The sequence below is a fragment of the Stylophora pistillata genome, chromosome 1 (assembly GCF_964205215.1).
Source record: "Stylophora pistillata chromosome 1, jaStyPist1.2, whole genome shotgun sequence".
In the NCBI taxonomy this organism is placed as follows: Eukaryota; Metazoa; Cnidaria; class Anthozoa; order Scleractinia; family Pocilloporidae; genus Stylophora; species Stylophora pistillata.
In genome coordinates this window covers 2,810,442-2,830,000 of record NC_142519.1, presented here as the reverse complement: position 1 = coordinate 2,830,000, position 19,559 = coordinate 2,810,442, and the positions used below count along the sequence as shown (strand labels likewise).

At 38.7% G+C, this 19,559-nt stretch overlaps 2 protein-coding genes across 3 annotated transcripts in view; both read right to left on the bottom strand.

Moving 5' to 3' along the window:
- Window positions 1-1,790: 1,790 nt before the first annotated feature.
- LOC148740817 (uncharacterized) overlaps window positions 1,791-19,559 on the bottom strand; it is a 36,688-nt gene continuing 18,919 nt past the window's right edge. Inside the window, exon 14 of one of the 2 annotated variants that reach the window (XM_088731033.1) lies at window positions 1,791-6,310. In XM_088731033.1, coding sequence (XP_088587159.1) covers window positions 6,293-6,310 — 18 coding nt within the window. In that variant the 3' untranslated portion in view covers window positions 1,791-6,292. The remainder of the gene's footprint in view (window positions 6,311-19,559) is intronic. The other variant, XM_088731047.1, reaches the window with a different exon arrangement.
- Window positions 7,313-9,220, bottom strand: LOC111345559 (ryncolin-4). The gene is made up of 3 exons (XM_022952849.2): window positions 9,014-9,220; window positions 8,182-8,568; window positions 7,313-7,796 (listed from the first exon to the last, which is right to left on the bottom strand). Exons 1-3 carry the CDS (start codon window positions 9,144-9,146, stop codon window positions 7,525-7,527), a joined length of 792 nt encoding a protein of 263 aa, XP_022808584.1. The 5' UTR covers window positions 9,147-9,220; the 3' UTR covers window positions 7,313-7,524.

The window sequence follows — 19,559 nt, the reverse complement described above, 5'->3', positions numbered from 1 at the left end:
AACTGTTTCCAAGGGGTCAAAACATAAGGGGTGTTTATACAATCAAATAGTTTAAATCACTCAAACCAGGAGTGAAGCTATTGGAATATTTGCTTCATTTCTATTCCTAGCGGGACTGTCAGCCTTACTCTGTTTAACATTTATTATAGAGTGCATGGATATATCCACAAGCTTGGATGAACGATTTTAAACTTGTCGGGAATGTCGGTAAAATCAAGTTGTGTCGCATTTCACACGAAGATGAAAACATGGCCCGGTCAATTTAGCTCGCTGATCATCGTGTATAACACGGTCTTTTTGGGTAACCTCGTTTTGGATAACTTCGTTTCCTCACCAGGGGGGATATTGGGAAACTTGCAGGATCGAGAGATAAATTGATGCCTGAGTTTTATTTTTAGATTTTATAAGCGAATAGTTGTTTTACAATTTTATCGGTACATATAGATTTGCGCAATTAATCCAGATTAGACAAGATCAATGAGGTGTGAAAATAAAGCCTTTAGCTTTATTTTCACACCTCATTGATCCTGAACTCCACCGAGACAGATAGAACATATCATTACTTCTATTATCCTCTCCTCTTTGAAAAGTGTCTATGCTCAAAAGCACAATCACTTTGATGATTCAGAAAGTGTAAAAGGCAATTGCATCAGTTACAAAATCGAATCATTTGTCTTGGATGAAAGTCAAATATGTTCGCTAAGTGGTACTCCCGACTACCGCGTGCCAAAGAACTTTACTTGAGCCATTGCAAATTGCGTTTTATGAGTTCAGTCACTGCGAAACAAACAAACGAACGGATCCTGAGGTATTCAATTAAATTTGAAACGGACGCACTCAATTTTGGGAAAAATGCGAACATATACAAAGACTGTGCGGCACGACTTCGCCTCAGGCAATGCTAAATGATTATGACAGTTACACGAGAGAAACATTTTTATGGCCTGAATACCTTAAACAAGAACGGAACAAAGGTGGATGGAAATGACTGCAGTTAACATGAAAATCCTGGATTCCTTTCATCGCACGTGCTCTTTATTCTCAAACGTAAGTAGTAGCAAATGTAACGGAAATATTATAGGACATCCCGTAAAGTTAGTATCATTAACCTTAGTTGTCCATATTCTTGTATGTCAGGAAATTCATGATCAGTGACGAATTCGAAGAGTCATTAATTAAGGTGGGCGGTTTGAGGTTACATCCATCAGTTTTGAGTATTGTGGACTACATGTGTGTAGATCAACAAGAATACTGGTGGAAAGTACGAACTTCGTGCTCGAAATCATATCAGTTTCTCCTCCTCCTTAATTTATCACACAGTTTTGAAAACATCAGCGGAATAAGTTCAATTTGTGTCATTGTAGTGTACTTGGAGGTCTGAGAATTAAATACTGAAGAAGTCCTTAAACAGTTCTTAAGACAAGATAATAGCTATGCAGGTTTTGGTAAATGGGATGCGCAAAACAGCGGACATAGGGTCCGTGCGTAACCAGTCTCTCGTAAATTGATCATTTTCAAATCATGTTCCACCTTTCGTCGATAATCACTTTGTCAGTTCTGGTTGACTTTTAGTGAAACAACTTGTCCTGTCTATTGTGTGATTTGCGCACAGGTTTACCTTCGAAGAGGTCCGCGTTGGTCCACGTACTATTGAAAAATTCTCTTGCGCGTGAGTATTTGTAATAGAACGTATCTTCACAGGCGTCCCAAGCTCACGTCTCGAGGAAAAGCGAAGGATTCTTTCATTAAAGTGCCACGTGTTGTGTGACGCAGTGTTAAGTCACGCGAGCAACCGTTGAGAATTTTAATGCATTATAAGGAATAGTACGGGTAGCAAAATATGGTCCATTTAATACACTAAATATTCCGAAATATGAACATTTTACATGTAAGATTGATAAAACTTACTCACTCTTTGACTATCCGTTGTGTTTTTTTTTCTTCCGCGATTTCTGCTTGTAGAGTCTAAATATACGTATTTAAACCAAGGATTGAACCGGATTACTGCAATCGAATTAGACACCACGATCCTAAACTCATTGACTCCGTACTTCTTTCTATTGCTATCCCATAAATGTCTTCGCATAACCCGGCATACACTACAGCCCCTCTTCCCCTAAGAACAAGAGGGTAACATAACGAAACACAACATGAATGGGTCGATACGCCTCTAACACCGGTCGGATTGAAGTGTTCAGTAACGAGTCACTCTGAGAGCGTCAAAACGCTGCTAACGTGGAATGTAAATAAAATGTTCAGTAGAGTACCTTTCTGAGCTGGCAAATGTGCTTCTAACGCGAGCCTCATTAAGTGTTCAGTAAAACTAATTAAAGTGTTCCGTAACGTCTCACTCTCTCACCGAACAGAGTTCGTACACTTTATAGTCTTTGCTAACGGTATATGGAAGTGCGCCATAGGTAGTCGAGAGCTTGCTCTCTTTCCTCTGTTTTAAGAGCACTAAATCAACTGGTTCTAGTTCGCTCTGTCGAGCTCTCCTTTTACCATCAGCATAGTCGGTTCTCTCCTGCTTCATCTCTGCATCCTTATCTCTCGCCTCACTGTCAGAGTACTTCGAGTTTCCCAGTTCCGGAATCACTGATCTGATTTCCCTGTTGGACAGGAGTTTTGCCGGCGTGACTCCTCTACTGCTGTGAGATGTCACTCTATAGGCTGTAAAGAACTTTCGCATCTCGCTCCAGATATTCTTCTTCTCGGCTCTTGTAATCCTAAGAGCTTTAAGCAAGCCTCTGTTCTATATTTTAAACTTCCCATTTGCCTGAGGCCAGAGCAGAGTCGAGGTGCTAGGCTCTAGATTATGCGATTTTAAGAAACGATCAAATCCATCGAACACAAACTGTTTACCGTTGTCAGTTTTCAATAACTGCGGTACCCATGGGGACGGAAAATCTTCTCCAAATTTTAAATTACTTTAGTGGATGTAACGGACGTCCAAACATCGGCTGTTATAATCAACCACGACCAGTACATATTCCCCTTGGCTTCGAGAAAAAACTCAAAAGAACGTTTCTATCGTCTCCAACGAGGTCCCACGCTAGTCGGATTATTGCTGTGCAATCGAAGGGGTGTATGTTTTCCAATTCGATTTTCACGGCCATATTTTCTCTTCATATATCGGAAAATTTCCTTGTTTATCCTCGTCGCCAATTGTAGAGTCTAAGTATACGTAATCAAACCACGGATTGAATCGGATTATTTCAATCGAACTAAGCATCGCGATCCTAAACTCCTGGACTCCGTGCTTTCCTCTATTGTTATCCCACAATTGTCTTCACATTTTTCGGCATACACTTCACTGCTGTTTTGGGCTTGCTTTGCCATCACTGGTTTTTTCTGTTATGGGACGAAGTCATGTAAAATTTTCATATTTCGGAATATTTAGCGTTTTAAATTGACCATATTTCCAATAAATTTTAAGAAGAAATGCTTACGTTTTTAATATGGTTGAGAATTATATTTTGACCAAAGTAGGGCAATCAACGGAGCAAGCTTTGTGCTCTTTAACTTGATTTAGCAATGAAACAGCGAAAAATAATAAAGTATATGCCTGAAGCGTATCATAAGCTAAGTGTACAGTTAAGTGCTCTATTCGCTCTAGCTCCTAATATTCGGTGCCTCAGTCTATCATGCATTTCCAGTCTGTCCATTTAAAGGGAAGTTTATCTTCTAACACAATGTAATGGATGTTGCCGCGTTAATCGCGTAGACGGAAAAACTAGGAGAACTCGTTTACCACGAGATCCAGTGATCTTTTAGTAACCTTCCATCATTATATGTGTTTGGAAATCAGCAATATTTATTTTAGTAAAGTACAAGGATGCATCAATGTCAAAGTTATCCAATTCAGTTAAAAATGATTATGAGAGCAGTTTGAAAAAAGACATCCATCAGACTTTAATGCCACAATGCTAGTCACACTACCACCGACTTTCTGTGGTCAAATATCCTATCCAAGACTTTAAGGTTTCTTCCCACTCTTGTGGGTGTCATAGGAAAAAAATAGTACGTGCGCTACTTTCATGAAATCCTAGCAAAATATACATCAGAAGAAAGCTTAAGAGATGCGAAGTGCAATGAAAATATGATTTACGTGAGTTTCCTTTAAGGAAGTGTCCGCGTCGGTAGGGCGTGAAACAATGGAAGATACTTTTATTTATTTTTTTCGGGTATCGGATACCACAGCACAAGCAAAATGTCTACACAGTCTTATTCACAAGGCATCGATCAATAAGAGTATGTCAGGCTTTTTCAATATTCTCATTGGTTGTCTAGATATTAACACCTAAAGTTGGTTTGGTAAAAAGTATGCGAGGCGTGTTGCGTAAATGGATGCAAACAAAGACTTACATTTCCCCCTCATTGGCTAAATCCATTCCTGAAAAAACGGAGGCAAAAAAGCGAGCATGCCTCTTTAAAATCGTTTTCTTGGACGTTGAAATAACCTTTCGCCATAATTTTTCTCGTAGTAACCTGCAACATTTGCCCTCTGGCGACCTTTGAGACGTTTGAAAAAACACGAGGAACCACGAAATGCGAAAGAGAGGATCTTAGTTGCCTTCCATATCACTTTACTCCTGGGATGTTTGTAAATAAGCGAGAGTAGGTGTCGCAAAATCCTGCTCTCATGCACTCATTATCTTCTAACAATGTCGCTGAGTCTGACACTCCTACGATCTTGAAATGCATGCTGATGCCTTGGTTTACAGTTTATCTCATCAATTGCTTTCCCAACTGTGCATTTTACCCTATTCGGGCTTAAAAGATTCCAGGGAAGCATAGTCTCTCCGCCCTACTTGAATCGCTACGAAAAGTAGAAGCGTCTACGCTCGAAGGAGGTTTTCTTTCAGGTTTTGATGTTAACATTAGCAGATTGTTGGTTATTATTTGTAACCTTTACGAGCCGCTGCTACACTTCTGTCTGATACTTAATACCAAGGCACATTGATTATTAACCCCCTCCCCTTCCTCGCCTCACCTTTCATTAGTAATCCGCACTTTTGCAATGAAGCAATTTCTAAAGTACATCTCGACAAAAAGCGAGATATTACTGCAGACAGCTGCAAGTAATTACATATCAAATGTAAACAGAAAACCTCGGATAAAATATGTAAGTGATTTCTATACATGCGTCAGATTTTTAACCCTTTTCTTTTTCCTTTTGCTGAGAGGAGACCAATAAATCACCAGCTTATTTGTTTTTTGGTGAACCAGCGACTATCTCAAGCTTAGAAAATAACAAGTCAAACAGTTAGCTAGCCGTAAATCTTTGTTTCATTTTAAACTTTGTAGACTAGAAACATAACATGCCAATTAAATGTCAAAGTTGACCGCTGAACGAAATTGCAGTCGCGATCTGAAGAAAGATGGCGAATTGTCCTTTTCATTTACATCAGCTTTTCGGGCAACAAATTATATTTTTACCACCAACACATATCATGTAAGTCGATAGGTATCACGCTGTAAAAGACCAATCATTTTGATCGATATTTCCAAGAGCTCTCACCGCGTTTATAACGAGGTAGCGACGCAAATCGAATCTGGTACATTGTTGACGTAATGGCTACCAACAAATGATATCAAGCCAAAAGTTGCAACTGAGGCACTATAGAGACATGTATGTACTATTAGGCTTCGTCATAGATTACTTTTGTCAGAAAGTTCGACTAAATGGACCCTTGATGTTCATCATCATCAACCGCTGCGTTTCCTCGAGAATAATCCAAATGTGGCTGCGAAAATAGTTCTCAAAAGAGGATCAACTTGCGCTATTCAAAGATTCTCTACTCGTTCATGTTTAAACGATACGTTCTAGGAAACTTCTTGTAAACTCACGTTATTTTAAGTTAACTTAATAAAACAAATATGTAGTTGATGATATAGACTAAAAAGCGGGGGGTGGAGGTGGAGAGTAGACCTTTGCTTGGAAACCCTTAAGTTTTCTTACTCCTAAAAAACGCTCCGGAAAATACCCTAGCAGGATTATTCTTTCATGCCATTCATTTCAAGATTCAGTCTTTTCAGCTCTTCTGAGGTCTCCATGCTAAGTATTGCCCTTACTGTCTCCTTCAAAACAATGAAACACACATGGCAACGTTTATCCTTGCAATAAAGACGAGTTTCAAACCCACCAGCAGTAGTAAGTGGCTTATTGGATCCATAGGAGTACAGCTTTCTGTTGGATCTCCTTGAACGCATTTCACTTTCTTCTCCTTAAGCGTCTCCCATGTCGCTCTGTCAATAACACTGCAAGAGGAAACAGAGTCGGGAAGAACCCCTACCAGTCTAAAGCCTCCTAGCTTAACGTCTACGGTGGGAATATGTCTTCCATTTCACTATAGGGTGGGGGCCGAAATCATCATCTTTGGTGACTTGCAAACTTTGGCAAAATGGCCCCCCTTTTTTACATTTAGTACAAGTAGCCATAGATCTAGCAACATCTCTAGCCTTCTGAGGTGTGAGCTTACCATTAACAGCGAGTAGTTTCTTACGAAGATCATGTGACCGACATTTATTAATTAACTGATCACGGATTTGTTCTTCCATAGATGTTCCGAAGTCGCAATTCTCGCTAATCTGGAACAATCTGGTCACAAACTGGTGTGCTGTCTCGGAATATGCCTGTTTTGCATGATGAAACTGATGTCATTCAAATGGGATGTTAACTTGTGGCAAAAAATGTGCCACAAGAAGTGTAACATCTTCGCATCGAATTTAATCAAAAGAGCTGTTTTAATCAAAGAACTGTGTCGAGCACACGGCGCTAGCAAAAAGCATGTGCTTTTCTACAAGGCCACGTGACATATAAAACGATTACGTCATTACAAAAAGCTCTCAAGGGGATAGATAAATTGAGTTGACAGTTGGCTAATTTAAAATTATCTCAAAAATTAATTATTGTTAAGGTTTTGTGAAAAGTTTCAAACAAATGTGTGCCGATAGTGTGTATACGGATGATGTAAATGTATATGTTGAGTTACACGTATATATTTGAGCTTAATCGGACAGCTTGCAAAATAAATGTTAAACCTCTAGACAACTATATAACTTATTTTCTGCTGATATATCTCATGTCGGAAAGAACGATAAGTATTGCAGGGTCTCAAGCTGATTAGTTGAGTATCAGACAAACCCGGTCAGAGGAGACGATGGATTGAAATCTTCTACCAGCAAGGCTAGTATTAACGAGAAACGAAAAGTTCCTATTCCAGTTCCTATTAGCGAACTCGAGCTAGTAACAGTCTTTTTAAAGAGACAACTAGCAATTCCATTAGACGGAGAAATAGTGGTAGAAGCATGGTTTAAATATTTCCCTTTATTTTGACGACAGAAATAAATGTGTACACGATAGACGTCACTATGTAGAACATTCATCAATTTTGAGATCGTTCAGCAATCTATTTTCAAAAAATTACCCTTGAAGAGCTAGGAATTTACCCTGTGACATCGAATTTTGTTTTCTTTGGGAAAAACAAATTATTGGTGGACGAATTAATGAATAAGATAGCTTTAAGAACATTTGACTGGTCTAATTTTCATCTCAGATGTTGAGGGAGTGCTACCAAGATTAGCACCGCTGGACTTATCTAGTTTTGCCCAATGGATTTTGCCATTTTCATTTTTCCCATAGGCACCATTGAGGTTTACGTTCAAATGTTCACACGCCGTTTCCTCGAACCACCAGCCTCCTGAATTCGGACTCTCTGGACCACACAGTGTATCAGCGATGACAAACTTTTTGCCATTGTAGTAGGTAAGAGAGTCTTGATCAACAGTCTTACCTAGAAGAAATATTACATTCGTTTCCTTATTAACTCTTCATTCATTTTAAAACTTTCGAGGTGTGGAGCTCCTTTCTTTTACTGACAAGGTGATCACGGATATTTTGTCGAGTCACAGGCAGGAATGAAGCTTTTGTGATCTCGATCAAGTTAGAGCTCGGAGGTAGCCGACCAGCGTGAACCCGGCTTTGCCATTTAGCTATCGGGGAGTCACGAAGACGCAGATCATTTGTATCGTTCATTACAGCGGCATTCATGCAGAAGGTACCTTGACGTAATAACAGAACTAACAAAACAATACAGGCGTCTGGGAAACACCTATATACGAAATAAAGGCATAGAGACTTTTGACAAATTAATAGATAACTGACTGAGAGAAACTTACTCAAAAGATTTCCCAGGTTAAGTGTGTAGCTACTATTCTCATCCCCAATGCCAAACGAAACGTACTCAGCGTAAAAAATAGCCTTGATATCTTTTACTCCAAGGTCCACTCGTAAGTTGTTTTCGGTCCCATTTCGTGTCAGACGGTAGATCTTCTCAAGTCCAAGCCAAAATTCCCCGATGAGGAAATTGCCAAAGCCACGTTTGTAGTCCTCCAAAGTGCGGTTGAAATTAACGGATCGATTCATTCTCCTCTGGAATACTGTCCAACCTCCACCGGCCGTTGTCTGATCGCAATACACATCAAATGCACCTGAGCCATCGGGGTCGATCGTAAAAACACCGCTGATTGTTTGACCTCTTTGTTGAAGCTCAGCACAGCTCTTGGCTGTAGAGGAAAGTTGGCAGAAATATGATAATGTGAACATGAATTTCTTGTCTTTTGAACGGAATTAATACTGAGTTAAATCATTCTCTGTGCCCATGCATTTATAAGTGTCAAAGGAAGAAAACGAAAGCAGAAGAAAAGAAATTTAAGAAAGGAGAATCAATGGTATAGACTTGATAATGACAGGCACGTTAGATGTTTCAACCACAGATTGTGACCAGTTGATTAATATAAATTAAAACAAATGATGACTTCAAAAGAGGTCACATGCGTCGGGAACAGTCTCGCAATCTCGCTTTAGTCCAGGAGTCTTAGAAACCTACTTTTGACTCAAAAATCATTAAGTGAAGCATTATTTTATTTTTTTTTTTTGAGTGGGGTCCTCTTCTAGAAAAATGTAATTAGGATTTGAAGGTTGCGAGAATATATGAATTCGTAATCATACCTCTCTCGTTTCTGTTTCCTTGATGGATGCTGTTTTTGTGCACTGTCGGGGCTGCACGAGTTAAAGATAAAACTTGAATCGTAATCAAAAGTGCCACACTTAGCAGTGAAGTAGAACTTTGTAAAGCAGACATGATGAGATGGAACTTCTTTCTCTGGCTTGAAATCTACAATGGCTTGCGTTGTAACGCAGTTTTAGACTAAAGAAATTTCGACTGCTGAACCTTGCATTTATAGCATTAGGAAGCTTATTTTATTACATGCATTTCAATTGGAGTACTTCAATCAGGCGTAATACCGAAGATGCGAGAAAGGAGTTTTATGTTCTTCGGGGATTCCCGTCATACAAATGGTTCTATCGATAGGGTTTTTTTTAGCGATAAGACAATATTCATGGGCAACGGAAACCTCATACTCCATAAAAGGAGTGAGGCGCTCCATGAGAATTGTACCTCAATTGTATTAACCGGATAGGGAGGTTAAAAAGAGAAAGTTCTACAAGGCTGCTGTAGATTAATCGATTTATTTGATTACTTTGCGCGGTTTCAATATTAAGAACCCAGTAAAAATGACAAACGCACGAATTTCAGAAAGTTTTCGCCTTAATCATAAAATGATCCAATATGACAATCATAAAGATATGCCTTTTTGGGGGATACTTGCGAGTTATCGTAACTGGATCAGCCCCCATAACAACAGTTGCTAGAAAATTTTGTTCTGAAAATATTCACATTCAGGAAACATGAAGTCAAAACAATTTGGATATATCAACAAAGTTGAAATGGTCAATTGGCCACCGTAATGATTACAAAAGCTGACGTTTCCAGCGTTAGTCCTTTCGTCGGAGCGAAAGGCTAACGCTAGAAACGTCAGCTTTTGTGATCATTACGGTGGCCAATTTACCATTTCAACTTTGTTGATATATCCAAATTATTTCGTTACTCCCACCGACGCAGCCCCAAACAATTTCTCTCGAAACTATCAGCCTTTATTCATGAAGTCAAAACTACCGCGTGTAATATCGTACCACTGCATTTTCAAGGGAAATTTAATAATCATCTATAATAGAAACATAAGCATCTGGCTCTAGATATCACTACTGACTACAGACAAATAAACTGAACATTACCCCATCCGATATGGATGATCATTCCAATTTAGAGGAAGCCATAGCCTCCTTACAGATAATACTATGAGCTTTTATTGAGCCGTTTATATCAGATAATGGTAAATGTGAACGAATGAGAGAGTGCAACATCCCTTTGAAAGAATTTCTTAAAAGTTTAAAAATCAATTGCATTTCGGACGCGGGAAACACTAAGTTATCCTAACCCACTCAGAGTATCACGTACGACAAATAGTGATTGAAAGTAAAACAATGGTGCTTGAGTATTTCAATACTTGAGTTCCTTAAAAGGTACTCGGTCAAGTATAGGCTCACTCACGATGTAATTGGAGTGTTCGAGCGTAACACAGTTTAGTCCCCCACTGTTTGTGATAACAACGGAATTCGGAGCTTGCTCTAAAGAAATTAACCTAACACCCACGTTGTCAATATCATAAGACAAATTTGCTACGGGGCCGCTACAGTGACGATAACGCGCAAGAATGCGGCACTGATTGCGAAACACCTCCAGCATTTAGGAATTATGAATGTCATTCATAGAATGATGCAAAAATGTTAAGGTGAATATCACATGATGTTTTAGTTAAAAAGGTAAAGATACAGAATTCTACAAGTCCTCATCTTATTCATACAATTATAATCTGACCGTGATGGAAGATTTCATTTATTTTAAGGGTCACTGAGGTTTCACCTCAAAACTGTGCAAGCTTTGAAGTTTGAGTAAGTAGAAAAGGAGATATCTTCCGAACAAGAAGAGCAAGCTTCAAGCGCATTTCGACTTTAGATATTTTATTAATATTTTGAACTCCCTATGCTAATTCAAGCAGAGACGTTCCAGAACATCCTCCCCTACGAGTATTGGGAGACTCCCGGGAAATACAGTTGTCTTCTAGCATTCCAATTGCGTGTACATAGTTTCTACCCTTGCTAAGTTAAGGAAAATTGCACTGTATTAATACAAAGTTGAGTAATTGAAATTCTTTAATCTACAACTGTGCTACATTCACTGTTCGAGATTTAAAACTTTAAGGTCGGAAGAGGAATTTTATCGTATCATGTATGCTTCACAAAATTCGTCTTTGCTGCTCAGTGCGGCACTTTTATTAGTGATTCAATTGTTACCTTCAACTCGTGCAGCTTCGGATAAGTTACAAAAACAACAAGACAGAATCCGAGAAATATGACTGAGAAACTATGATTTGGTTTATTATGATAACCCTTGGATTATAATATTAGCAGAATGTTTTTCTGGCTTGGTGTTAGGATTCAGCGATTCCTTGCGGAGAACAATTCTACTGGCACTCTAGCGTTCTCCATGAGTTTAATACTGTATTATACATTTCGCATCACAAGATGTTAAATTCGACAGCTCAATCATGCCGATCGTTATTCGTTGCATTGTTTCCTTTACTTGATTTTCTTGTAATCCTTCTTTTCCTCGTTTATTCTTTTTCCCTGATACTCTTAGCTTAAGTGAAGAACAGAACTCTCATTTTTATCCCTCAACAACTAAGAATTGTGCTGAACTGTTTACAAGGGATCAAATCATAAGTGGTGTTTATACAATCGAAAAGTTGAAATCACTCAAACCAGGGTTGAAGCTATTGGAATGTTCGTTTAATTTCTATTCCTAGTGGGAATGTCAGCCTTACTCTGTTTAAAATTAATTATAGAGTATATTGATATAGCCACACGCTTGGATGAAAGGTTTTAACTTTGTAGAGATAGCCGGTAAAATTGTGTCGCATTTCAAACGAAGATGAAGTCATGGCCCGGTCAACTCAGCTAGCTGACCATCTTGAGGAACATGGTCTTTTTATTTAAGTAATTCGTTTCCTCAATAAATGAGATAGTAAAGGAATTAGGTCACCAGGCGAGAGACTGAGAAACTTGCAGGATCGAGAGATAAATAAATGCCTGAGTTTGATTTTTAGATTCTATAAGCGGATAGCTTTTTTTTTAATTTTATCGGTGAATGTTGATAACGGATCATTTAGCCTTAGATTTATTCCCTGTTCAAGACTATGCTTGATCATCTGACCTTGAAAATCGATTTACAATATTTGCGTAATTAATCCAGATTAGACAGAGTCAGTGAGGTGCGGAAATATAGCGTTTAGCTCTAAGAAGCTCCCACGAGACGTATAGAACATATCATTACTTCTATTATCCTCTCTTTTTTGAAAAGTGTGTCTGTGCTCGAAAGCACAATCACTTTGATGATTCTGAAGGTGTAAAAGGCAGTTGCATTAGTTACAAAATCGAGTCATTTCTCTTGGATGAAAGTCAAGTAAGTTCACTGAATGGTACTTCTGACTACAGTGTGCCACAAAACTTTTTCTTAAGCCATTGCAAATTGCGTTTGCGTTTGCGTTTGCCTCACGGACTTCATTAAATCTGAAATGGATGTACACAATGTTGTGAAAAATTTGAGCATATACAAAGACTGCGCGGCACGACCTCGCCTCAGGCAATGCTAAATGATTGATGACGGTTTATCGGAGACGAAATTTGCATGACCCGAGTACTTCAATCAAACATCTAACAAAGGTGGAGGAAAGTGACTGTGAGTAACTTGATAATCCCGGATTCCTTTCATTGTACGTGCTCTTTATTGTAAGTCTCAAACGTAAGTACTAACAAATGTAAAGGTGAGACAAAGGACATCATGTAAAGAGAGTATCCTTACCCTTACTCGTCAATATTCTTGTATGTCAGGAAATTCATGATCATTGACGGCGAACCGTAGATTATGGCGGGCGGTTTAAGGTCACATCTATCAGTTTTGAGCACTATGGACTGTTGGCGTAGATCAACAAGAACACTGGTGAAAAGTACGAACTTCGTGCTTGATATCATACCGATTTCTCCTTATCCCTAATTGATTTAACAACTTTGAAAACACCAGTGGAATAACGCAGGATTCAGTAAGTCAGAAGGAACTATTTAGAAATTTGAGGAGAAAGATTTCTGGAAATCTTGCTTCAGAAAGGCAGACAGAAAGGTTAAGAAAGAAATGGCATAAAGAATTTGACATTGCTCTTCAACCATTACGGCGTGGTCAAGGGAAAGTCAAGTTTAAAAATTGGTATAGGTATCAAGGGCTTATTAACTAAAGGGATTAATTTAAGAAGTCTTTTGATGGAAAGAAAATGCAAAATTTTGTTGGTAGATAGTTTGTACCGGTAAACTACCCCTGACCTTGCTATCAGTCAGTTAGATCCAAAAACAAGTTCCTAGAGCCATTGATTGTAATTAGGTTCAGTGGACTTTGTACAAAATAAGATTGATTTTAAGGTCAATTGTTAACGTTATGCGAAAACGTTGACATAATTATGTGCAGTAAATAAATGAAATCATAAAAGCCTTCTGTATGTACATGAACGATGTTTGTAGTAAAAATTAGCAATATCACGCAAGTCCCAAGAATTATGCAAACCCCTTGACTGCTTCTTGAGTTTGCAAAGCTTTCTTGAAATTTGAAAGCTCCTATCGTGGTTTGTTTTCGGCGTAATCTGTGAAAGACTCACGATGAATCAAAAATTTTCAATAACATTTAAATTGGAGGACTTTTCCGTGTTAAAATAGCCTCTAGGGGGTTGAGCGAGTGGAAAACTACAGATATGCAGTAAATATGGCCATCAAATATACAAACTACATATACACAATGCTTAATTATTACTAACACAGTCTAAAAACTTTTTGGAATGCCAAAAAAGAATCTGGAATGAACTAACTAGTACAAAATTAGCCAATCAGCTAACTTTTAACTTGTTGAGTATGCTTCTCATACTCAAAAAGTAAAAACTGTCCAATCATTAATCCGTAATGTGACAGCTCATCAAAAACAAACTTATCAGTACACAGATATACTGAATGAGTCGGAAATTGTACTGAATGAGTATGAATTTATACTTAAGAAGTTTGCAGACAGCCATTCTGCATTAAGGCCCGTTTAAAAGATTTTAACATTTACTTCAGCATGAATTCAACAATTTGTTGAACCTAATTTTCGGTGCGGTTTTTCAACGTTGTTGAAAACGTAAAAAATGTTTAAAGGTGTTGAAAGCGTGTTGAATCAAGTATAAATCGGTTTAAACTTTTATTCAACATCGATTCAACTTTTCATTTGTAAGACCTCTGTAAGACCTTTGTACAGTGTAAGGCTTTATAAAAGGCCGCCGCACAATTTTGTTTTTGCGTTCAACATTTCCCAACATCCGTTCAACTTTTGTCGAACGAATATTGGTCAAATGTTGAGACCGTTTAATTTATACGGGCCTTTTAAGGACCTTTAGCAGTCGGCAACGCGACGAAAGATGTCGAGTAAAAATGGATTCATTTCAGGGATGATTTGGGGCCTACCACACTAGGAGGCAAACCTAGAATTGTCCCGACAAAATGAAAGGTCAAATTTTGTCTTGACAAATTGTTGTCTCCTCTGTTGCACCCGCACTAAAAATATCGAAGCTGCTAAAATTCGGTTAATAGCCAAAATTAACACCGATGCAATACTTCATTGTAATTTTATTCAATTTAGCTTTTCCTTTCCCCTTGCTTTAAGTGGGCACTGGATCCTGTGCCACATCTATTACCATACCGTTGGACTGATAAAGTGGAAAATTGCGTCACCGCTGTATATTGCCTCAGCTGCATCCAGCGCCAAGCCAGCTGAAAATTTGCCTATGAATTCAAACACTAATTACCAGGATTCATCTTAAGTCGTTTGCGGAAGTTGCAAAATCCGCGAGTTTCGCAACAAAAGAAAATTACTACAATCTGTTACGGTAAACTAAGCTCAGTTCAGTTACCGCACTGGTAATGATCGACAAGTTTATCACGGTTTTGATTGTTTAGTCGATTTTGTCAAGGTTTTACCCGGGACAAATTTTGTCGGCGGTGCGTTTGAAAATTTGTCCGCTTTGGCTAATATTTGTCAAGTCGCTACAAACCATCCGTGCCTGTGAAGTGTTGGTGATAACAGAAACTGTGTCTAAGACCCTGTTCGCACTAGACCGAAAAAAATTGGTTGTGTATTTGCAAAAAAATTGAAAATTATGAAAGGGCGAATTATTTGTTTTAGTAACAGCGCTCGCTCCTGAGACGTGCAGATTATTTGCGTAACCACAAATGTCAATCAATCGAAATAGATATGGAGATTTAGTGACAGTGCGTTTTCTCTCATGTCGTTTCTGGTCAAGGACGTACTGATCTAAAAGTAAAATGCCCCTGCGAAATGTTTTAATCGCCCTTCTTTGCTGTTTCTTGCCATGCAAAACCTGATTGTGGCTGGTGAACAATAACTTTTGGTTTTGTTGGGAAAATGAAAATGGTTTCGCGTTGAGATGTTTTCTTGCAATACAAACAAAATTTCACGTATTGCGAACAGGCCCTTAATAAACAACTTTCCCGCTGGGCGATAGGCCCTTCTTTAGAACTTCGCACATGGCTGGATTTGTTTACTGTTTCTTGCTGCGCTTCACTTCAACTTCAGCACAACATATGGATGCAAACTTAGCTAATTTTGCCGTTGGGCTTTTTGTTCACAGGCCACGCAAATCAAAAGTTGTTTGTAAGGGAGGACAGCTGCGAAATGTACAAAGTTTTTCAAAGGCACACGCTAAGCTATTTTCTGTCCGTTACATCTTTTGTTTTGCCACGTCCTCGTCACCGTGACCGTCGCGGTTAGGGCCTGTTTGCATGACACGAGATTTTTGTTTTGCAAAAAAATTTTTCAACGCGAAACCATTTTCAGTGCGAACGATTTTTTTGACACACCAAAATTTTCGCAAGAGCCACCAAACTTCAAGGATGCCGTCAACTACTTTTGGATGCCTAAAATTTTTTGTCGGTCGAGAAAATCTATTTTCCCCTGACAGATACCCTTCAACTGGTCATCAAATCTCGTAATTGAACGTCGCGTTAGTGAGTTGTCGAATGACTCTCTACCTATTCTCAAACTGTCTACGGAAAAAGGCTTCAGGAAGTTACGATTTCAAACCAGGATTCTACAGGTCGACGGAGGCGTCGACGTTTATTGAGCAACTGAGTTAAAGTCTCCATGATTGGTAGAAGCCGAAACCTTCCCAACAAAACCAAAAGTAACTGTTGACTAGACACAATCAGTTTTTGCATGGCAAGCAAACAGCAAAGAAAGGCGATTAAAACATCTCGCGGGGGCATTTTGCTTTGCGATCAGTCCTCGACCAGAGACGACACAAAAGAAAACGCACTGTCACGAAACCTCGGTATCTTTATCGATTGCTTGACATTTGTTGCTACCCAAATAATTCGCACGTCTCAAGTGCGAACGCTAATTATAAAAACAGAAAATTCGTTGTTACAAAATTTTTAATTTTTTCGCAAATACCAAACCAAATTTTTCGGTGTAGTGCGAACAGGGTCTTACCTAATTTTTGCACTGTCGACCAAAATTTCTCTTTCTTAAGCGTAATTGCTTTGTTATCAAAACAAAACAAACAAGTACTTGTGTCGTACAAGTTAATAGTATTTTGGCGCAATGTCCTATGGATGCTCAAAAGTTATAATTTCTAAATATCTACTAGTTGCTGATACAACCCCTTGATGGAAAACCTCAGAACAATGAGGTGGATTAAAAAACCAAAGTCAGCAGACAGGTCTACAAGAGCCAAAAATGGTCAACGGCCAAAAATGGTCAACAGCCAAAAATGGTCAACAGCCAAAAATGACTCCAATACTACATGTCATTGTCATTTATTCAATGAAGCTTTTCCTTCCCTTTGCCTCGAGTGGGCACTTTTGAATCTTGTGCCGACTCTACGGCTTCATTGTTGGACTGGTAAAGTTGCGACTAGATAATCACTCCACCATTGTAACTTGCCCCGGCTGCATGCAAATTGTTCCCTTGATTGTCATTAGGTGGGACATTCCACTACCCAACCTACTCCTAAGAGTGTCGGCTTTAATTTTCGTATGGATTTAAACTCCAGTTGCCAGGATTCATCTTCATTTGTCTGAGTTTGTAAAATCCGCGAGTTTCGCAACGAAAGACAATCACTGTAATCTTTTGGTAAACTGAACTCAGTTCAATTACCACGCTGCTGTTAGCGTTTGCGACACATGACCGACAAGTTTATCACAGTTTTTTTTATTTAGTCGATTTTGCCAACGTTTCACCCGGGACAAATCTCGTCGGCGGTGAGTTTAAAAATGTGTTCGCTTCGAACAAAATTTGTCAAGTCGCGGCAAATCATCAGCACTGGTTAAGTGTTGGTAATGACAGAAAATTTGTCTAAATAAACATTTAATTCTCTAGTGCGGATAGGCCCATAGTCATCGCAAAGCAACATAAGCGACACAAGCGGCGAATATCAATTTCCAGCTGCACGAGCTAAAACAGAATTTTTACAGATGACGTTTCACCTATAGAGATCAATTTTGAATTGAATATACCTGCACCAGTTTACCGGTCTCAATTCATGAAGGAACGAAAACTCCGGAATCCATGTAGATTGCATTTAAAAAATTGATTTAAATTCAGCCGTAAAACTCACCACACGAGCTTTATATTTCATGTTAACTCAACTGAACAATCAACTAAGCCAAGACAGACATCCGCAAGCAAACAGGAATTACTAACGTTAAATAGTGAAGTCAGCTATCTTTTACTTATTTAATTGAGTTCAAAACACCGATCCTTATGACATCGCCAGAAATCGAGGACATTTTGCTCCCCCATTCATTGGTCAGCGGATTGCGGTCGGATGAAAACAAAGATAGGGGTTAGGACGAGTTCCATATTAAATATTCAGCGATTTAAGTTCTGTGGACCTTCTTTAAGGAGAAAAAAAAAAAACAACAACAACTTTGAACATATCTCTTGGTATTTTTAAGGCAGAGCGACTTATAGCAAATTGCTGTCTAGTGTAATGCTAGGGACAATCTGCACTAAGCTTCAATGTCCATTCAAACTGGCTTTATTTGTAATCGTCTACGGATGTGAGAAATTTTGGAAATTGTAGCTTAAACCACTTGCATTAAATAATGGGAAGATTTATGCAAATCTTACTTGAAATGAGCTTTTTCTCCCAGTTGAAAACACAGTTCAACGAACGTACTATACAGTTCTCTTCGATCTGCTTCCTAATTTTCGGGCAAGAAAATAAATTTACTTAAGGCTCTACTTTAGTATGAGAGGGTCTGGATTGAGTTTATTTCCCTTCCAACATTACTGAATGAGAAAAACAAATATGGCGACAGTTTGAAGGTTTCGTGGAGGGTTTCTCTTTTAACGCTTTCCCTTCTAGTGCGTTCTCAAAGATGGTCTCAGATCACAAACTCCACAGGGAAAAAATAGCAATTTTCAAGCTCTTTTGGAAGTATATTATTGTCAAGAAATGTCTCTTTTTATGGACGATTTGCTTACTTCGAACTTCCCTTTATTTAATGCGAGTAGGAGCTAGTTGACTTCTTGGAGGGTTGCTCCTCAAATCGACGATCCTTTGCCATGGATTACGCTATGTTTGAAACAGACTAGAGGTAATGACTAGCCTCGAGTATCGAACCTTGCTGACATTCCTGGAAGTAAGTAGACAAACAGCTTTTGAATTATTTTTATGCGAGAAGTACAGCGTAATCTCTACTGAACATGTCTCGAGTCGGAGCTAGGGAATACTCTGACTCGCATTTGCTGTATTTGGGATTTTTGTGGAAATCCCATACATTTCCTTACACGATTTCGCCGCCACTAACTTCTCAATACGCACGCGCGTCCGCCATTTTGACCCAAATTTCTGGCAAAGAGCTGAAATAGTCACGCGACAACCTCTCTTCACAAACCAAGATACCTTACATTTATCCTTGTAAAAAGTGAAGGAAGGAAAATGCCGATATCCATGTTGTTTGCACTAGAAAGTTTGCTTTTGTTCAGCTGTGAAACTTACCAAATGTGATTTATCTTTCAGGCCAAGTTAAACAGTTCATTAAATACAAGAAAGCATTGATTATAGATGTAATCAAATGACAAACATCTTAAAATAGAAGGAAAGATCGAACCTTCAGTAAGCCGAAAACGGAGGCACCGTTTGAACGCTTCCTTCCTTCCAATTGTAATTAATGCCGTCCGTAGTAAACGTATCAGCTTTTTAAATCATACATAGGACCGTGTTTATTCAAAACCAGTGTCTAAAGATTTGAACTCAGCGTGTCTCAAAGCGTATGTCAGAGAATTTGCAGTTTCAGAAGCATATAGAAGCGACAGCAATTGATTTCGTACTCGACGAATACAAATCTTAGTTATTAGGTTGAATCTCTTAGACCTAACAAATGTTAGTACAATCTTAATGCAACTGAAAATTATACCGTACCGAGTATCATGAATAATGATACTTGATAACTAAAGGTGAATCTTAAACCTCAGTGCTTCATTCCCGTGAGATTG